The sequence below is a fragment of the Oncorhynchus kisutch genome, linkage group LG11, assembly GCF_002021735.2.
Source record: "Oncorhynchus kisutch isolate 150728-3 linkage group LG11, Okis_V2, whole genome shotgun sequence".
NCBI lineage: Eukaryota > Metazoa > Chordata > Actinopteri > Salmoniformes > Salmonidae > Oncorhynchus > Oncorhynchus kisutch.
In genome coordinates, this window is record NC_034184.2 from 8,320,613 (window position 1) to 8,341,881 (window position 21,269).

Sequence of the window (21,269 nt, forward strand, 5' to 3'; positions counted from 1 at the left end):
TCCCAGAATCTCTATGTTAACCAAGGGTTTTGCAAATGTAACCTCAGTAGGGTATAGAGAGGAAAAAATGGGCGAAGATGTATTTATGACTGTCATAAACCTTCCCCCCAGGCCAACGTAATGACAGTGCAATATTAAATTATGTTTTTCAGATTGTATTCCTTTTGAATTATTAGATCTTATAGATCTTTTGTAAATTGTCACTCAAATGAAAAGGGTTGCTGACCCCCTGGTATAGGCTATATAAAGCCGCCCAAGTGGAACAGAACATATAGTGTACTATGCAGCAGTATTGTCTCGTGCACTTCCCACCAAGATTGTTGCCCTGCTTTCAGAGATGTTCCTTATAATGTGTGTGCCCGGCTCATTGTTGTATATGCCTGTCTGCATTGTTCTCCAGGGACGCAAAACATCTGGGTGCTCATTATGTACAAAAACAGGCCTACATCCACAGTATAGCTAAATAACTTAGCTATATTTAATGACGCTTTGACAGCAGGATTGATTTGTTAAAACATCTCATTTAATTCAGGAAGATGGAGAAGCAAGATAGAGTGAGAGGTAGAAATGCATCATACCAGAGGCAGTTAGGTTCAGGTAGGGTTTAAGTATGTCGGCAGAGGATGATGATGAAGTAGGCCTACAGTAAGATTTTTTTTACATTTAACCCAACTAAATAATCATTAATGATTTACATTATCTCAATTACCATTCTGTCACTGGATAACAATCCACATTTGCTATGTAGCCTATAATTGTTATTGTTTTTTAGGCCAACATTTGTGAAATTATCTAAATAGCAAGTTGTTCAGTGTGTTTATTTTGATACCAATAGGCCTACATGGCGTTAGAAGAAATAAAAGTGCACACTACAGATGGCTATATCAGTCCGCTAATACAGGACTGGTATAGGCCCAGTGTACTACTTTTGTCAATTTTTTTATAATATACAGTACCAGTCAAAAGTTTAGACACAGCTACTCATTACGTTGTTTTTCTTTATTTGTACTATTATTCAACATTGTAAAATAATAGTGACGACATCAAAACTATGAAATAACACATTTAGAATCAAGTAGTAACCAAAAAAGTGTAAAACTAATCAAAATCTATTTTCTTTTTGAGGTTCTTCAAAGCAGCCACCCTTTGCCTTAATGACAGCTTTGCACACTCTTGGCATTCTCTCAACAACCTTCATGAGATAGTCACCTGGAATGCGTTTCAATTAACTGGTGTGCCTTGTTAAAGGTTAATTTGTGGAATTTCTTTCCTTCTTAATACGTTTCAGCCAATCAGTTGTGCTGTTGTCACGCCCTGGTCTTAGTATTTTGTGTTTTCTTTATTATTTTGGTCAGGCCAGGCTGTGACATGTGTTATTTATGTGGTGTGTTTTGTCTTGAGGTTTTTGTAGGTTATGGGATTGTGGTATAGTAGAGTTGTCTAGGTAAGTCTATGGTTGCCTAGAGTGGTTCTCAATCAGAGGCTGGTGTTTATCGTTGTCTCTGATTGGGAACCATATTTAGGCAGCCATATTCTTTGAGTGTTTTGTGGGTGATTGTTCCTGTCTCTGTGTGTTTGTTTGCACCAGATAGGGCTGTTTTGGGTTTTCACATTACGTTTAGTGTTTGTATTGTTCGTTATTATCTTTATTAAAGATGTATCAAAATAACCACGATGCATCTTGGTCTGATCCCTGCTACACCTCCTCTTCAGAGGAAGAGGAAGAAGAAAACCTTAACAGCTGTGCCAGAGTAAGGGTGGTATACAGAAGATCACCCTATTTGGTAAAAGACCAAGTTCAAATTATGGCAAGAAAAGCTCAAATAAGCAAAGAAAATCATTACATTACTTTAAGACATGAAGGTCAGTCGCATTTCAAGAAATATGAAGGTTTGTTCAAGTCCAGTCAATCGTTATCAATCGCTATGATTTTACTGGCTCTCATGAGGACCACCACAGGAAAGAAAGACCCAGAATTACCTCTGCTGCAGATGATAATTTCATTAGAGTTACGAGCCTCAGAAATTGCAGCCCTTATAAATGCTTAACAGAGTTCAAGTAACAGACATATCTCAACATCCTCTGTTCAGAGGAGACTCATGAATCAGGCCTTCATGGTCGAATTGCTGCAAAGAAACCACTACTAAAGGGCACCATTGAGAATAAAGACTTGATTGTGCCAAGAAACACCAACAATGGAAATTAGACCGGTCGAAATCTGTCCTTTGGCCTGATGAGTCCAAATGTGAGATATTTGGCTCGAACCGCTGTGTCTTTGTAAGAGTAGGTGAATGGACGATCTGAGCATGTGTGGTTCCCATCGTGAAGCATGGAGGAGGAGGTGTGATGGTGTGGGGTTGCTTTGCAGTGTCACGTTCAGTGATTTATTTAGAATTCATGGCACCAGTATGCTACCACAGCATTCTGCAGCAATACGCCATCCGACCTGGCTTACGCTTAGTGGGACTATCATATGTTTTTCAACAGGACAATGACCCAACACACCTCCAGGCTGTGGAAGGGCTATTTTACCAAGGAGAGTGATGGCGTGCTGCATCAGTTGACCTGGCCTCCACAATCACCCAAACTCAACCAAATTGAGATGGTTTGCGATGAGTCTGACCGCAGAGTGAAGGAAAAGCAGCCAACAAGTGCTCAGGATATATGGGAACTCCTTCAAGACTGCTGGAAAAGCATTCCTCGTGAAGCTGGTTGAGAGAATGCCAAGATTGTGCAAAGCTGACATCAAGGCAGAGGGTGGTTACTTTGAAGAATCCAAAATATGTTTTGATTTGTTTAACGCTTTTTGAGTTGCTACATGATTCCATATGTGTTATATCATAGTTTTGATGTCTTCACTATAATTCTACAATTTAGAAAATAGTAAAAATAAGGAACAACCCTAGGTGTGTCCACACTTTGACTGGTAATGTTTCTTTTTTATTCGGGGGGGTTCTGCAGCACCCTCAGCACGGTTGTGCTGGTAACAGTAAATTATTACAGTTACAGGTTGTGTAATCCTTTACTTGTAACGGATGACATGTAACATCCCAACCCCGATTACATCCCAGCCCTGATCCTGGGAAGGTCATCTGCTGGCCGACAGATTGCCTGGAGGCGCTGGGGAAGCAAAGAGGTATCAATATACGTACAATCAATTAGCAGAAAAAGTATTCTTCAAAATCTATCTCAGAATACCTCAGAAACACATAGACAAGCTTTATTGATCAGAATGTCATAATTCATTTGATTCATGCATTTAATGCAACAATAAGTAGTTTTTCACACGAGTGCTAAATATTCAAGAGAAAATCTAAAATGACACTGACATGCCAGAATGTCCCTTGTCCTCGGTACAGTTTGTAGACCATTGTGAGGGGAATGAGAGAGAGGGAGGACATAGCCAGGAACCAACCCAGCCCGTAAGCCCACCACGGGTACACATAGATGTTGTTGAACTTCAGAGGGCTGTACTTCAGCAGCGAGAACACAAAGGTTCCCTGGAAGAGGAAAAATGTCCGAAATATGTTGTTTTGTTTTATCACTTGTCTTGTTTGATATTAACAGCACAAGGTTTTGAAAGCAACTGCATTGTGAAATAATATCTGTAAATGTAAGTAAAATAATGATGAAAATGCACTTGAATTAAACTCACTGTGCACATAGTAGGGGTGATGTATAGCCAACAGTACTTCACCAGAGAGGAGGGCCTGTAGCCAATCATATCCTCAATGTTGTCACAGAAACGTTCAGCACCTTGGACAGAGACATATAGGGGGTACTCATGAACAGTTTCCTTGTTGTTAAAAGGATAGTTGAAGGAACTATACGTATGAACTACTATTTACAAAATGTAATTTCCCCATTCATACCATATATCCATCCAATACTGAAAGACTGGCATATGGAGAGGAGTAGCAGAGTGGCACCACTGCACACATAATGATCAAACAGCTGTATGATGTAGAGGCCACCCTGCAGAGAAATAGACATTCATTACAACTACTTTCAAACCTTGCTCCAAGTTATTGATATGTGTTCTTACAGTATATCAGAGAACCTTCTCTACCTGTTCACACAGCAGAAACTTTTTTAGAGCATGTGTGACCTGTGTCTGGGACCTCTCACCTCTGTGACCATGATGAGTCCGACCAGGCAGCAGCAACAGCAGATGAGCAGCAGCAGTAGCTCCCTCCGGTGGCCCTTTCTGAGGACGTTGGGGTAGACATCCGTTACCGAGGTCATAAGGCTCTCAAGGCCGACAAACTGGGGAACATGACAGAAGAGAGAGAGAGGGCAGTGTACATGAGAGGGTAAGGTACATGGAAGAACACAGCAGGACACAGAGGTGGAGGGAGGGCAAGGTGCAGGGAAGAACACAGCAGGACACCCAGGTGGAGGGAGGGTAAGGTACAGGGAAGAACACAGCAGGACACCCAGGTGGAGGGAGGGTAAGGTACAGGGAAGAACACAGCAGGACACCCAGGTGGAGGGAGGGTAAGGTGCAGGGAAGAACCGAGCAGGATACACAGGGGTAGGGTGTGGTGGGTATTGAGCTTTAACCTGGCTGTCCAATCCTAACAGGATGATCATGGTGAAGAAACACACGGCCCAGAACTGAGGACAGGGGAGCAGGGACACTGCCTGCGGATACACTATGAACACCAGGCCAGGACCTGGAGCAGAGCAGCAACAAAACAAAACGTTACAGAATACTCTACGTGTACCTCTGTTACATTGTATTAGAGACTTACCTGACTCAGCTACCATAGAGATGTCCACACCCTGTTCTCCAGCCATATAACCCAGGATGGAAAAAATAGCAAAACCAGACAGGAAGCTGGTCCCACTGTTCAACAAGCACAGGTAGAAGGAGTCTCTGCAAGGCACAAAACAGTCTTCAACAAACAGTACATTTGGAAAGTATTCAGAGACTTTTTCCACATTTTGTTGTGTTACAGTCTTATTCTAAAATGGATTCAATAAAAAATGTTGCTCATCAATCTACACACAATACCAAATATTGACAAAGCGAAAAACAGGTTTAGACATTTTTGCAAATGTATTAAAAATAAAAAACAGGAAATACCTTATTTACATAAGTAGTCAGAACCTCTGCTATGAGACTCGGAAAATTGAGCTCAGGCGCATCCTGTTTCCATTGATCATCCTTGAGATGTTTGGACATAATATGAAAGGCACACACCTGTCTATGTAAGGTCCCAAAGCTGATAGTGCATGTCAAAGCAAAAACCAAGCCATGAGCTCCGAGACACTATTGTGTCGAGACACAGATTTGAGGAAAGGTACCAAACAATTTATGCAGCATGGAACGGCCCCAAGAACACAGTGGCCTATATCATTCTTAAACGGAAGAAGTTTGGAACCATTAACACTCTTTCTAGAGCTGGCCGCCCAGCTCTAGCAATCGGGGGAGAATAGTCTTGGTCAGGGATGTGACCAAGAACACGATGGTCACTCTGACAGAGCTCTAGAGTTCCTCTGTGGAGATGGGAGAACCTTCCAGAAGGACAACCATCGCTGCAGCACTCCACCAATGTTCGAATGACCAGACGGAAGCCACTCCTCAGTAAAAGGCACACGACAGCCCGCTTGGAGTTTGCCAAAAGGAACCTGAAGGACAAGATTCTCTGGTCTGATGAAACCAAGTTTGAACTCTTTGGCCTGAATACCAAGCATCACGTCTAGAGGAAACCTGGCACCATCCCTGCGATGAAGCATGGTAGTGCAGCATCATGTTGTGGGGATGTTTTTCAGCGGCAGGTCCTAGGAGACTAGTCAGGGAAAGATAGTTGAGGGAAAGATGAACGGAGCAAAAAACAGAGAGATCCTTGATGAAAACCTGCTCCAGAGGGCTCAGGACCTCAGACTGGGGCGAAGGTTCACCTTTCAACAGGACAACAGCCCTAAGCACACAGCCAATACATTGCAGGAGTGGCTTCGGGACAAAGCTTGGACTAGCCAAGCCAGAGCTTGGACTTTTACCCGATTGAACATCTCTGAGGAGACCTGAAAACAGCTGTGCAGCGACACTCCCCATCGAATCTGACAGAGCTTGAGGATCTGCGGAGGAGAATGGGAGAAACTCCCCAAATGCATGTGTCCCAAGCTGGTGGCGTCATATCCAAAAAGACTCAGGCCTATAATGGCTGCTAAAGGTGCTTCAATAAGAGTAAAGTGTGTAAATACTTATGGAAATGTACAATTTCAGTTTTTTAATACATTTACAATAATGTCTAAAAAACAGTTTTTTCTTTGTCATTATGGGGTATTAGGTGTAGATTGACGAGGGATTTTTTTATCATCCATTTTAGAATAATGCTATAAGGTAACAAAGTATGGAAAAAGTCCAGGGGTCTGAGTACTTTCCGAATGCACTGCATTAGTTGTCGATTCTCATTCATATTATGTTTGAATCCTCTTTCATATTAGGTCTCAATCCTCTTTTACACACTATTGTATTTGGTGAAGGTCTAAAAATATTTAAATTTAGGGGATTAACATTTAGCCCCAGGTAATGCCTTGTCAGTGCATGTTGTGCCATGATTCTTCTAGGCGTAGCTGAATGAGATGACTATGCATTTAAGGGATTGAATGTATCGCATCCGATCCATCCGAGCCATCCGAGTCATCCGAGCCATCCGATCCATCCGATCCATCCGATCCATCCGAGCCATCCGAGCCATCCGATCCATCCGAGCCATCCGATCCATCCGAGCCATACGATCCAGCCGAGCCATCCGATCCATCCGAGCCATCCAAGCCAGTGTAGATTTCCTTTCTAAGTGTTCTATTCCTCCATGCTTAATTAACCAGGTGTGCATTTTTTACATCTTCAGACCAGTTAGCACCACGGAATGAGCCAACTATGCAAGATCTTCACTGTGACAAATGAATACTGTGTATTCTAAATCAAACCCACACCCTCAAACTGAAGACTCACTTGTAACAGTTGTTGTTGTATTTGTTGTAGCTTCCGAGAGAAGTCAGGTATCCCAGGCATATGGCGTAAGAAAAAAATACCTGGGTTCCTGCATCCATCCAAACCTTATTGAACACAAATAGGAGTTCAACTCAAGTCATAAACAGAACATTCAAGAATCAAAACAGAAATGTATTCTGGTAAGATATGATGAGATTGAAGAAGGACTTAGAGGGCAGGTTTCCTGGACACTGATTGAGCATACTCCTGAAGGATGTGCAATGGAAATGTTAAATTTAAAATGTTTTTTATTCCCGGCCGATGCTCTATCTGTGTCCGGGAAACTGTCTCATAAATTGACACTACACATAATACCTGTGGATCAGCAAGCCGTGTAGCATTGGGATACATGTAGTAGAAGATGCCATCTATAGCTCCAGGTAGGGTCACTCCTCGGACGAATAGCACCAGTAGCATGACATAGGGGAACGTTGCCGTGAAGCACGCTGCCTAGGATTAAATAGTACAGGTATAACACAGAACAACACAATATTGACATTACCGGTAATACCATAGCAACTAGCAGGTATTACCATAGCAACTAGCAGGTATTACTGTACCAACTAGCAGGTATTACTGTACCAACTAGCAGTTATTATCGTACCAACTAGCAGGTATACCAAATAGCATGTATTACCATAGCAACTATCACATATTACAATAGCAGATATTACCATACCAACTAGCAGGTATTACCGTACCAACTAGCAGTTATTGTTGTACCAAATAGCATGTATTATCATAGCAACTAGCATGTATTACCATAGCAACTAGCAGGTATTACTGTACCAACTAGCAGGTATTACCGTACCAACTAGCAAATATTACCGTACCAACTAGCAGGTATACCGTACCAACTAGCAGTTATTATCATACCAACTAGCATGTATTACCATAGCAACTAGCAGGTATTACCGTACCAACTAGGAAGTATTACCATACCAACTAGCATGTATTACCATACCAACTAGCTTATATTACCATACCAAGTAGTATCTATTACGATACCAATGTTGTGGAAATGCTTACACAGGGACAATCTTAAGTTAATCATTGTTTATTGTCAGCATGCTGGAGAAGTTCCAACAAACTTGATGCACCATAGTGAACATCAGTCAGGAGCTCTCACGGGGCAGTCCAGTTTAGTTCCCTTGTATACTGGTTACAGACATGTTACATAGGCACAGTTCATAGGGTTTGTTCTGGAAAGTGTCTGGCACCGTCTCATATCTTATCTTAAAAGAACATCTTCTGGGCATTCTGTCAATTAGTCTAAAGGAGGGGGTCATGACCCATGAGGAGGTCCCCCCCCCCCCTCATGTATTTACCGGGCACAGGCAGGAGCCAAGGACTGTTTATGACACCAAAGACAAGATGCTCAAAGTAAAAATGTCCATCTAGCAGGTATTACCATACCAACTAGCAACTATTACCATAACAACTATCAGGTTGATGTTTATTTTCGTGAGTCTTCTCCTGGAGGGAGAACTGAGTGATTTCCCCTTAGATAAGCCAGCTGCAAAGTCAAATATTTTCTATATTGAACAAGTTCATTATTTTAAGGTTAGGGTTAGCAGTGTGGTTAAGGTTAGGCTTAAGGTTGGGTTAGGTTTGGTTTAAAATTTGATGACTTGTGGCTGTGCTAGCTAGTGTAACGCTAACCTGCTACCAACTACGGACCCATGCATCTCACCAAGTAGGGTACAGCTACAGCAAATATTACACCTCAGTTTTTTGTTGTTGTTGATTTTCTTTTTTTTACCTTTGATTTATAGATGATGATTGAGATTGGAACAATGCATGTGTTCAGTCTCACCTTTCCTGTAGACCTCACTCCTTTCCAGATACAGAAGTAGCAGATGGCCCAGGACAGCAGAAGGCACAGAGCCAGCTCCCATCTAATGCCTCCAAGTGATTCTATTCCATCCGATATCCGCAGCACTCGCCGCCTGTGAGGAGAAAAGGTAGACACTGCAAAACATTTCGTCACCAAAATAAAATGTATCTGATATAAATATATTGTAGCCTATTGTAATTTATTGTATGCACTTAGAATAATTATTTCAACATTGATACAGTACCCTTTAAAAAAAGAAAATAAGACAATCTGATTCATTTGAGGCAAAAATCTAATCATGAAAGATGTCATGGTTAAAAACACAGCATTATTATAGAATGACTTACTGCCAAAACTCTACAACTGAAGATGACGTATTCAGGAGAGGAACAGTCCAATTGCTGGTTACATTATTGGTACCAAATGTGACACAAGCATCTGAAATACATTGAAGTCTATTTGTAGCAAGTTAAAAGTTGACAGTTTGGTACCAAATGTGAGGCAAGGATCTGAAATATATGGAAGTTGAGTTGAAGCAGGTTTAAAAAAACAAAAAAGAGGGGTTCTACTAAGCTAACATATGGAATAGTTTTTAAGATGGTCATACCATGGATCACTTAGATGTTTGATTTTAAATTGTATGACCCCTGTAGGTATGAAAAAAATATATTTAAAAGTTATTTGATAAAATATCGATTTTGGCCTTGAATAACATATTCATAAATGCACTGTTTGTGTCATGGACTCCAGGCAATCACAGATTATAAAAGGAAAGCCAGCCAAATGGCGTATACCGACATCTTACTCCCGGACAAGCTAAGCACCTTCTTCGCTCGCTTTGAGGACAACATAGGCCACTCTCGAGGACTGTGAGCTCTCCTTCTCCGCGGCCGACGTGAATAAGACATTTAAGCGTGTTAACTCTCCCAAGGCTGCCGGCCCAGACGGCATCCCTAGCCGTGTCCTCAGAGCATGCGCAGACCAGCTGGCTGGAGTGTTTACGGACATATTTAATCTCGCCCTATCCCAGTCTGCTGTCTCCACTTGCTTCAAGATGTCCACCATTGTTCTTGTGCCCAATAAAGTGAAGGTAACTGGTGGGACTAATTAAAAATAATGACGAGACAGCCTACAGGTAGTAGGTGAGGTCACTGGTGGAGTGGAGCCAGGAAAATAGCCTAACCCTCAATGCCAACCAAATGAAAAAGCTGATTGTGGACTTCAGGAGACAGCAGAGGGAGCACGCCCTCATCCACATCGATGGGGCCACAGTGGAGAAGGTGAAAATCTTCAGTTCCTTGGCTAATACATCACAAACAATCTGAAAATGGTCCACCCACACAAACAATGTGGTGAAGAAAGTGCTAAAGAAATTCAGCTTGGCACCTAAGACCCTCACCATTGAGAGCATCCTGTCGGGCTGTTTCGCCACCTGGTACGGCAACTGCACTGTCCGCAACTGCTGGGCTCTCCAGAGGGTGGTGCGGTCAGCACAACGCATCAGTGGGATTACACTGACTGCCCTTCAAGACATCTTCAGCACCCGGTGTCACAGGAAGGCCAAAATCATCAAGGACTTTAGCCAGACGAGCCACAGTCTACTCACCTCGCTATTATTCTGAGGCAAGGTCAGCTCAGGTGCTTCAAAGCTGGGACCGAGACACTGAAAAATAGCTCCTATCTTTATTTATTTTTTTACCTTTATTTAACCAGGCAAGTCAGTTAAGAACAAATTCTTATTTTCAATGACGGCCTGGGAACAGTGGGTTAACTGCCTGTTCAGGGGCAGAACGACAGATTTGTACCTTGTCAGCTCGGGGGATTGAACTTGCAACCTTCCGGTTACTAGTCCGACGCTCTAACCACTAGGCTACGCTGCCGCCCTATCTCAAGTTCATCAGACTTTTAAATAGCCATCACTAGCCGGCCTCCACCCAATACCTGGCCACGTGTCATGTAAAAATCTTCCCAGCGTGAAATAGTTCCCAATAGTTCGGATTGTGATGTCATGTTGTAAAGATTTTCACAGCGTGAAACTGGTCCGAGTCAATAATTGCATGCATGTCTGTGTGGATGGCTGAGCTCCTGCAGATGTTTCTCTCACATCCCCTCGCCCTTGATTTAGCTAATTATTTAACTAACTAACATACTGTATGCACTGTCAATCAAAAACGTAGCGGCCAAGTCTTTGCAATCATAAAAAATCTCTCCTCACATCAACCCTGAGCACTTTGACGCATGAGTCCGGGTGTTTATATGCTGACCTTACGCCTCAACAATCTTCTGATTGGTCAGTGTCAAAACTTCTGACCACCATTGATTGGCAGATGTGTGAAGCAAATGCGCGTGCCCAAAGAACAGTTTTTAGAGATCGAGGGAGGGTGTGAGAGAAACATCTGCACGAGCTCAGCCATCCACGCAAAAGGACGAGCTCAGCCATCCACATGAAGAGATGAGCTCAGCCATCCACATAAAGAGACGAGCTCGGCCATCCACATAAAGAGACGAGCTCGGCCATCCACATAAAGAGACGAGCTCGGCCATCGACATGAAGAGACGAGCTCGGCCATCCACATAATGAGACGAGCTCGGCCATCCACATAAAGAGATGAGCTCAGCCATCCACATAAAGAGACGAGCTCAGCCATCCACATAAAGAGACGAGCTCGGCCATCCACATAAGGAGACGAGCTCGGCCATTCACATAAAGAGACGAGCTCGGCCATCCACATAAAGAGACGAGCTCAGCCATCCACATAAAGAGACGAGCTCGGCCATCCACATAAAGAGATGAGCTCGGCCATCCACATAAATAGGCGAGATCAGCCATCCACATAAGGAGACGAGCTCAGCCATCCAAATAAATAAACAAACAAACTCAGCCATCCACATAAAGAGACGAGCTCGGCCATCCACATAAAGAGACGAGCTCGGCCATCCACATAAAGAGACGAGCTCGGCCATCCACATAAATAGGCGAGATCAACCATCCACATAAGGAGACAAGCTCAGCCATCCACATAAAGAGCTCGGCCATCCACATAAAGAGACGAGTTCGGCCATCCACATAAAGAGCTCGGCCATCCACATAAAGAGACGAGCTCGGCCATCCACATAAAGAGACGAGCTCGGCCATCCACATAAAGAGACGAGCTCGGCCATCCACATAAAGAGCTCGGCCATCCACATAAAGAGACGAGCTCGGCCATCCACATAGAGAGGCGAGCTCCGCCATCTACATAAACAGACGAACTCGGCCATCCACATAAAGAGACAAGCTCGGCCATCCACATAAAGAGATGCACGTGCAATTATTGAACTGGGAACATTTTCATGTTGGGAAAAATGTTATATAATATAAAATCACATACAATGTGATTTTCTGGATTTTAGTTTTAGATTCCGTCTCTCACAATTGAAGTGTACCTATGGTAAAAATGACAGACTTCTACATGCTTTGTAAGTAGGACAACCTGAAAAATTGGCAGTGTATCAAATATTTGTGTGTGTGTGTGTGTGTGTATGTATATATGTATGTATATATATATACACACACACGTGTATATATATACGGAATCTACTACACGCAAACCAGATGGGATGGCGTATCGCTGCAGACTAGCCATGCTGGTTAAGTGTGCCTTGAATTCTAAATAAATCACTGCCAGTGTCACCAGAAAAGCACCCCAACACCATCACACCTCCTCCTCCATGCTTCATGGTGGGAACAACATGCAGAGGTAATCAGTTCACCTACACTGCGTCTCACAAAGACACGGCGGTTTGAACCAAATATCTCAAATTTTGACTCATAAGAGCAAAGGACAGATTTCGAACGGTCTAATGTCCGTAGCTCGTGTTTCTTGGCCCATGCAAGTATCTTCTTCTCAATGGTGTCCTTTAGTAGTGGTTTCCTTGCATCACAAAAAAATTTAAATAGACAAATGTGGAAGGCTGACAGCTGGATTGAGACACAGCCAATGCAACAAACAAAAAACATAAAACTAACTTAAACGGAATGATTTAAATGGGGATTCTTTAATTATATTACTCAGATTGACAGCTTCAAGTGGATTTGCAACATACTATCTCAATCCTCTCAAAGTAATTGACTCAAAAGCAAAATGTACACGAGTTAAATGTACAACACTATGTTTAACGCTTGTCTACTTTTCAAAAAGAGAATACATTTGAATGTACTTAATTTTATCTGAAATTATTTTCAAGGACTAGTTGTGGGTGTGTGTGAGACAAGGCTGTGACAGCCTGCAATGGCCAGCTCCGATACTATTCTCATGGTTCAGTCTTTTCCAGACCGTCAGAAGAGCCTTGCGCTAACACACTGACTGCTCATGATCTCCCCTCACGGAACAACCTGCAAACATTTAGACATTTCTGTCTCTGAATTGCAGTGGTGGATGTTATTTATTATCAGCACTGTGCTTTGTAACATACAGTTGAAGTCGGAAGTTTAAATACACTTAGGTTGGAGTCAATAAAACTTGATTTTCAACCACTCAAATTTCTTGTTAACTAACTATAGTTTTGTCAAGTCGGTTAGGACATCTACTTTGTGCATGCCAAGCATTTTTTCCAACAATAGTTTACAGGCAGATTATTTCATTTCAAATTCACTGTATCACAATTCCAGTGGGTCAGTGACTGTGCCTTTAAACAGCTTGGAAAATTCCAGGAAATGACGTCATGGCTTTAGAAGCATCTGAGTAGCTAATTGGCATCATTTGAGTCAATTGGAGGTGTACCTGTGGATGTATTTCAAGGTCTAACATCAAACCCAGTGCCTCTTTACTTGACATCATGGGACAATCAAAAGAAATCAGCCAAGACCTCAGAAAAATAATGTAGTCTGGTTCATCCTTGGGAGCAATTTCCAAATGCCTGAAGGTACCACGTTCATCTATACAAACAACAGAACGCAAGTATAAACATCGTGGGACAACGCAGCCATCAAAAGGCTCACAGCCGTCAAACCGCTTATGTCTCTTAGAGAAGAACGTACTTTGGTGCGAAAGTGCAAATCAATCCCAGAAAAACAGCAAAGGACCTTGTGAAGATGCTGGAGGAAACAGGTACAAAAGTACCTATATCCACAGTAAAACGAGTCCTATATCGACATAACCTGAAAGGCCGCTCAGCAAGGAAGAAGACACTGCTACAAACCCTCCATAAAAAAGCCAGACTACGGTTTGCATCTGCACATGGGGACAAAGATTGTACTTTTTGGAGCAATGTCCTCTAGTCTGATGAAACAAAAATAGAACTGTTTGACCATATTGACCATCATTATGTTTGGAGGAAAACGGGCGAGGCTTGCAAGCCGAAGAACACCATCCCAACCGGGAAGCACGGTGGTGGCAGCATCATGTTGTGTTTTTTTTGCTGCTCGAGGGACTGGTGCACTTCACAAAATAAATGGCTTCATGAGGAAGAAAATGACGTGAATATATTGAAGCAACATCTCAAGACATCAGTCAGGAAGTTAAAGCTTGTTCTCAAGTCGGTCTTCCAAATAGACAATGTCCCCAAGCATATTTTTACAAAATCAATGTATTGGAGTGGCCATTACAAAGCCCTGACCTCAATACAATAGAAAATGTGTGGGCACAACTGAAAAAGCGTGTGCTTTTGTCAGGAGGAATGGGCCCAAATTCACCCAATTTATTGTGGGAAGCTTGTGGAAGGCTACCCGAAATGTTTGACCCAAGTTAAGCGATTTAAAAGCAATGCTACCAAATGCTAACTGAGTGTATGTAAACTTCTCACCCACTGGGAATGTGATGAAAGAAATACAAGTTTAAATAAATAATTCTCTCTACTATTACTCTAACATTTTACATTCTTAAAATGTAAAATGTGCTAATCCCAACGGACCTAAAATGGGGATTTTTTACTAGGATTAAATGTCAGGAATTGTGAAAAAAAGCAATTTAAATGTATTAGGCTAAGGTGTATGTAAACCTCCAACTTCAACTGTAACTAAGCTACAGAGGTAGTAGCTCCTGAAGGGAATATTGTATCCCACTAGCCTCCAATGTACTAACTGATAAAATTGCCACAAAGTTTCAGTTCAGCCACCAATATTGTAAATACCTGTGTTCCAGTCATTATTACAGTTGGCCCATGGCAGGTCAACAGTGAAGGATGAAAACAGGTAGTGGAAAGCCCAGGCCAGGATCACAATGTAGGTCATACATCCATATATAGTGATCACCTGGGCGGCGTAGCCCAATCCTGATGAAGACAAGAACAGAAGCATAGCAGCATGCTCATAAAACCTAACAGGATATATGTTGGGAGATTAATGGAGCCCTATGTTACTGCATATTCATTAAGGTCACTCAGCACTTGTTTGTTTTGCAGAACTCATATAGAAATGAATAAATGTGTCTCAGCACGGTTAAGGAACACCCTTCCTTGGGGCTTATAAAGTGAGGTGCTGCCTTTAGAGTAGAACTGAAAGTTTTCATTGCAGTGTGATTTATTTTACTTCACCAATGTTACAACTTTACAATCTGATGTAGCTAGCATAATGTTAAGACCAGGCTAGACAACATCTGCATTAAGACATCTAGTAGTTCTAGTTGACAGCAGTGGAGGCTCCTTAGAGGAGGAAGGGGAGGACCATCCTCCTCAGTGAATTCACATTTTTTGATGAAATCATACTAAATATATTAAAATGTCACCAAATAACTGATTGACACAATGTTTTGTAATGAACATGTACAGTAGACTCAACAGCACTCAGTAGGGTAGCATCATGGTGAAGCTGGAGGACAGCTAGTATCCATCTTCCTCTTGTTACATTTACTTCAATATGAAACCTAAGAGGCTTATGGTTCTCAACCCCTTCCTTAGATTTACACAGTCATTATGACAACTTCTAGAGGATGTCCTCCAAACTGTCAGCATGAACTGACATGTTGATCCACCCAAAGGATCAGAGAACAAATCTAGTAATGAAAACATAAGCTACAGCCAGCTAGCACTGCAGTGCATAACATGTGGTAAGTAGTTGACTTACAGAAAGAGAAAGACAATAGTGAACAGTTTTAAACAAATTCATTAATTCAAAAATGAAAGAAAAGCAAGATAGAAAGATACAGAGAGAGAGATAGATATTTCATTGTAATGTTTTCACTTAGCTAGCGAATGAAGCTAGCTAGTTTAGCATACTCAAACAGAGAAGGATGCTATGTTACCTACCATGGCTTTCCAACATTGGAACTCTTCCAAGTCAAGGCAAGCTTTTGGTTGTATTAATTTATTGGACAGGGGCCCGCCAGTGTAACTGCTAAACTGCTTTCTGACTGTAGACTGTACTTCATGATTGTAGCGGGTTTACTAATGCATCAGTTCTAGTAGTTCTAGTTGACTATGACGTGACAAAGATGTAGGCTGTGTGTAGCGGTTAGCATCATGATAAGAAGGTTTTGCTTGTCACAGACAGCTGATGTGTAGTGCACTGAAGTCCACAAGCAACCTCATGCTGGCTATAGTTAAAATTTGACTAACATGTAGTAGGCTAAACCTATCGATGTTACATTGAACTGGGTGAATGGAATATGAATGATAGTCATCCAATATGCTATAATAGAAATAAGAACATGCCCATAAAAAAATATTGTCCTCCCTCATCTTAAACGGCACCGAACATCACTGCTGTACATCTATACTCAACACAGACATCACTATGTAATTCAATGATCCTCACCTTCAAACAGCGGGCAGATCTTCCTCCAGCAGGTGATGCCCCCCTGGCTTGTGTACTGTCCCAGAGCTGTCTCCAGGATGAACAGAGGGATGCCACAGGTCACCAGGTACAGGATATACGGGATGAAGAAGGCACCTGCAGAACAGGCAGGATTCACAAAAAGTAGGCCTCTGTTCACTTTAACCATTAGTTGACTTTTGGGGGCCAGTGTGACAGGTTAGGTTTATTGGAAATAATTTACCTACAATATAGGCAGGTAGGAAACAGGAGACAAAAGGGCTGTGAGACAGAGGTTTAATCCTAGACACATGAAAAGTGGGATGTACGGGGCAACAGAAAATGAACAGCAGAGGGGCTAAGGATTTTAGAGATGGGTAAAGGGCAGATGAAATGTGGGGAAAGTTTACTGGACTCCACCCGGATGGGCAGGTCCCGAGTGGAAAGACATACCCTCTGCCCAAGCGTGGAGCAGGGGTACGGTGGCGATCTGCCTGTCTACGATACCTGGATGTGGTCTTCAGAAGAGCAGCCCAGGCTATCTTCCAGGTACGGCGACAGCGGGGGACCAACATCTGGGAAGAGGATATGCTGACTTCTTGCTCATGGAAGAGCGGTGGCTGATATCCCAAGGAACATTCCAAGGTGGAGAGACCAGTGGCCGAGCAGGGAAGGGTGTTACAGACGTTCTCCACCCACACAAGTTTCTGGCTTCAGGTGGTGGGGTTGGCAGAGACGAGGTACTGAAGAGCCGTCTACAGGTCCTGATTGGCTTGCGTCGACTGGCCGTTAGATTAGGGTTGAAAACCAGAGTACAGGCTGGCTGACGACCCAATGAGGGTACAGAACGCCTTCTGAACGCGGTAGAAGTTAGCAAATCCCAGGAAACATTGCAGCTGCACTCCGGATGTGGGTTGAGGGCAATTCACTACCACTCATCTTATCTGTATCCATCTGTGTATGTTCTACAGCAATTACTTATTCTAGGAAGGAGATAGTGGAGCAATGGTATTCACATTTCTTCAATTTAATGTAAAGCTGGTTCTCCAGGAGACGCTGAAGGACCTGTCAGACGTGCTCTTGAGCTGAATGGGAAAAGACAAGGATGTCGTTGAGGTAGACAAACACGAACATGTTAACATGTCCCAGAGCACATTGTTGACCAGGGCCCGGAACACAGCATTGGTCCGAATGGCATAACCAAGTACACATAGTGCCCGCTAAACGTGTTAAAAGCTGTCTTTCACTCATCTCCTTCCCATATCCGAAACAGATGGTAAGCATTTCGAAGGTCCAACTAAGAGAAGCTGGTCACTCCCTGAAGAGGTTTGAAATCCCAGGAGATGAGTGGTAGAGGGTAACGTTTTTTAACCGTGATGTCATCAAGGCTCCAGTAGTTGATACACAGGCACATGGTTTTGTCCTTCTTCTCCACAGAAAATAACCCAGCGCTGGCTGGAGAGGCAGATGGACAAACACTCCCTGCAGCGAGAGAGGCCTCAATGTACTCCTCCATAGACTTGGTCTCCGGACCCGACAGGGAGTAAAACCACCCCCGAGGTGATGTAGTGCCCGGAAGAAGGTCAATGGTGCAGTTGTAAGGTCGATACAAAAGGAGAGACATAGTGTGGGCGGTGTTGAAGACCTCCCAGAGGTCCAGGTACTTCACGGGAATATCGGAGAGATCCAAGGTTTCTCCCAAGTCTGCAGGAAGATGTCCCGGGAAGGCAGTGTGTAAGGTCCGTAAGGTTGGCACAATCCCAAAATGTTTTGCATGTCAGCATTCAAGTTTTCAAGATATGTAACTTTCAAAAAACATCAATCATCCACATACAGTACCAGTCAAAAGTTTGGACACACCTACTCGTTCCAGGGATTTTCATTATTTTTCCTATTTTCTACATTGTAGAATAAAAGTGAAGACATCAAAACTATGAAATGACACATATGGAATCGCGTATATATTTGATATTATAAATTATATATTTGAGATTCTTAAAAGTAACCACCCTTTGCCTTGATTACAGCTTTGCACACTCTTGGCATTCTCTCAACCATCTTCATGAGGTAGTCACCTGGAATGCATTTCAATTAACAGGTGCCTTGTTAAAAGTTAATGTGTGGAACTTCTGTCCTTCTTAATGCGTTTGAGCCAATCAGTTGTGTTGTGAAAAGGTAGGAGTAGTACACAGAAGATAGCCATATTTGGTAAAATACCAAGTCTATATTATGTCAAGAACAGCTGTCTTGTCAATGTAGAAAATAGTACAAATAAAGTCCCTGGAATGAGTAGGTGTGTCCAAACTTTTGACTGGTACTATATAGTACTATATGGTACAATATGTTCAAATATAACTTCATTCAACATTCTGTCTTGTAGAGGTCATGAGAGGAAACTTTCCTCATCCAAACGCTCCTTTCTGTCCGACGTAGAATTCAATGCAATTCAATGTCAGGTTTCCAGGCAAGTGTCGATACTGATAGGATCGAAAAGAAGGGCGCGCTGCTCTTGGGTCAGCTTTCTCCATTTTAAAACGTTCCTTAATTAACATGATAAATTATTACACAATTCTGAAGAGGGATCAGCTTCTAGTGATTTTTTACCACCTAAGGCTGCAAAAATTAAGGAGGCTTATTCATCATTGCGCACAATGGGCTTCACGTCATGGAAGCCTACAAGAAGCAAATACAACTCAAATGATTGAACATGAAATGTATGTCAATATGATTGAAATGGGCCTGTAGCCTACTGTTTATATTTGAATGTAGGCATCTCGGTCTTCATTTGCAGCCTCTTTTTATACGTCACTTGTTTCTAAACAAAGACATTTGCAATGTTGTATTTGTAGTCAACTTTGTTCTGAAGTTATTGCCGGTCAAATAGAGAATGATACACTAAGTTTAGCGGAGATCTTCTGTGTATACATTTACGTGGGAGGGCAACAAAACATCTAAAGACGTACTTAGCTGTTCTCAGTGGTGGAAAAAAGTACCTAATTGTCATACTTGAGTAAATGTAAATATACTTTAATAGAAAATGACTTAAGTAAAAGTGACAGCCTCCCAGTAAAATAGCACTGTCACGTGTGCCCCCTCTCCGGCCTCTAGGTCACCAGGTTGCTCGTTCATGGTGTACACCTGTCACCAGCGTTACGGCATTTGCACCTAATGACACTCACCTGGACACCATCACCTCCTTGATGACCTGCCCTTTATGTCACTCCCTTTGGTTTCTTCCCCAGTCGTCATTGTCTCTGTATCTGTGTCTGTACTTCTTGTTTTGCTCATTTATTTATTAAATGTATTCAACTCCCTTAATTTGCTTCCCGACTCTCAGTGTATATCGTTACAAAAGTTTTAGATTTTTAAATATACATATGTATCAAAATTAAATGCAATTAATAAAATATACTTAAGTATTCAATTTCTTTATTTTGAGCAATCCAGACGGCACCCTTTTCTTGTATTTAAAATGTATGGAGAGCCAGGGGCACACACATAATTTACAAACAAAACATGTGTTTAGTGAGTCTGCCAGATCATAAGTGATGGGGATGACCAATGATGTTCTCTTGATAAGTGCTTCAATGGACCATGTTCCTGTCCTGTCCAAAATATAACCAGTATTTTTGGGTGTCAGGGAATTCATGTAATGAGAAGTATATTATTTTCTTTATGAATGTAGTAAAGTAAAAGTTGTCAAAAATATAAATAGTAATGTACAGATCCTTAAAAGTAGTTCTTTAAAGTTTTTTAAAAACTTAACTTTACAACAATGGCTGTTCTACAAGTGGTCTGAGGCAGGCATTTAGATTTTGAGTGTTATTAAGTGCAACTTTAGATGCTTCTACGAAGGTTCTAACGATGAATTTAGACTTATTAAGATGCTTTTGGGAAACCTTTCTGACTGAAGTGAAACATCTCAATTTCAGTTGAGATTAGTTTGATTGGTCCTGTGCAGTTGTAAATCAAGCAAATACAACTTATTTGAGAAAGTGTAAATCGTGCAAGGGTTCCAGTATTAAACTGACCCATAAATATATTTTGGAAGTCCTAAAGAAGATTTAGGATGTTCTAAAGAACTTTAAAAGGGACCGAACTGAAAAGAGTTCAAACTCCTCCATCATAAACAGAACACTCTTCTATGGCTGTGTTTACACAGGCACAATTCAGATTTTTTCCCCCCACTAATTGGTATTTTGTCCAATCACACCAGATCTTTTCACATCAGATCTTTTTAAGAGCTGATCTGATTGGTCAAAAGACCAATTAGTGAAAATAATGATGAGAATTGGGATGCCTGTGTAAGCACAGCCTCAGAGGTACACAAATGTATGCACATATTTCACCAACAAGCAAAAAGGAGAATTTGTTGACTCACCCCCACCATTCTTGTAACAAAGGTATGGAAACCTCCATATATTTCCAAGTCCAATAATAGCACCAGCCACAGTTAGAATGAACTCCATTTTACTATCCCACTGGCCACGCTCCTTGACCCTCTGTTGGGTGTAATGCACGGATCCTGGGAGAGGCTCGTGTCTGCCTACGGAGAGAGGAGCTGCCATCCTGCCAGTAAGAGAGGGTCCGGAGCCAAGAGCTGCGTGTGGAGTCTGTTGAGTTCCTGCTTAGAGATCAGTTGTTGGTGCAATGGTCTGCTCCTGTTGGAGCTTTTATGGATATCTGCACCGTCAAGATGG

General features: G+C 42.2%; 1 protein-coding gene across 1 annotated transcript; it reads right to left on the minus strand.

Moving 5' to 3' along the window:
• Positions 1-2,865: 2,865 nt before the first annotated feature.
• LOC109898963 (sodium- and chloride-dependent GABA transporter 2-like) lies at positions 2,866-21,053 on the minus strand. Its single transcript, XM_020494008.2, has 14 exons — positions 20,951-21,053; positions 16,573-16,707; positions 14,952-15,092; positions 9,188-9,278; positions 8,820-8,952; positions 7,319-7,453; positions 6,965-7,068; positions 4,755-4,879; positions 4,564-4,676; positions 4,129-4,266; positions 3,873-3,975; positions 3,656-3,756; positions 3,330-3,500; positions 2,866-3,120 (listed from the first exon to the last, which is right to left on the minus strand). Exons 1-14 carry the CDS (start codon positions 21,036-21,038, stop codon positions 3,061-3,063), a joined length of 1,638 nt encoding a protein of 545 aa, XP_020349597.1. The 5' UTR covers positions 21,039-21,053; the 3' UTR covers positions 2,866-3,060.
• Positions 21,054-21,269: the final 216 nt, after the last annotated feature.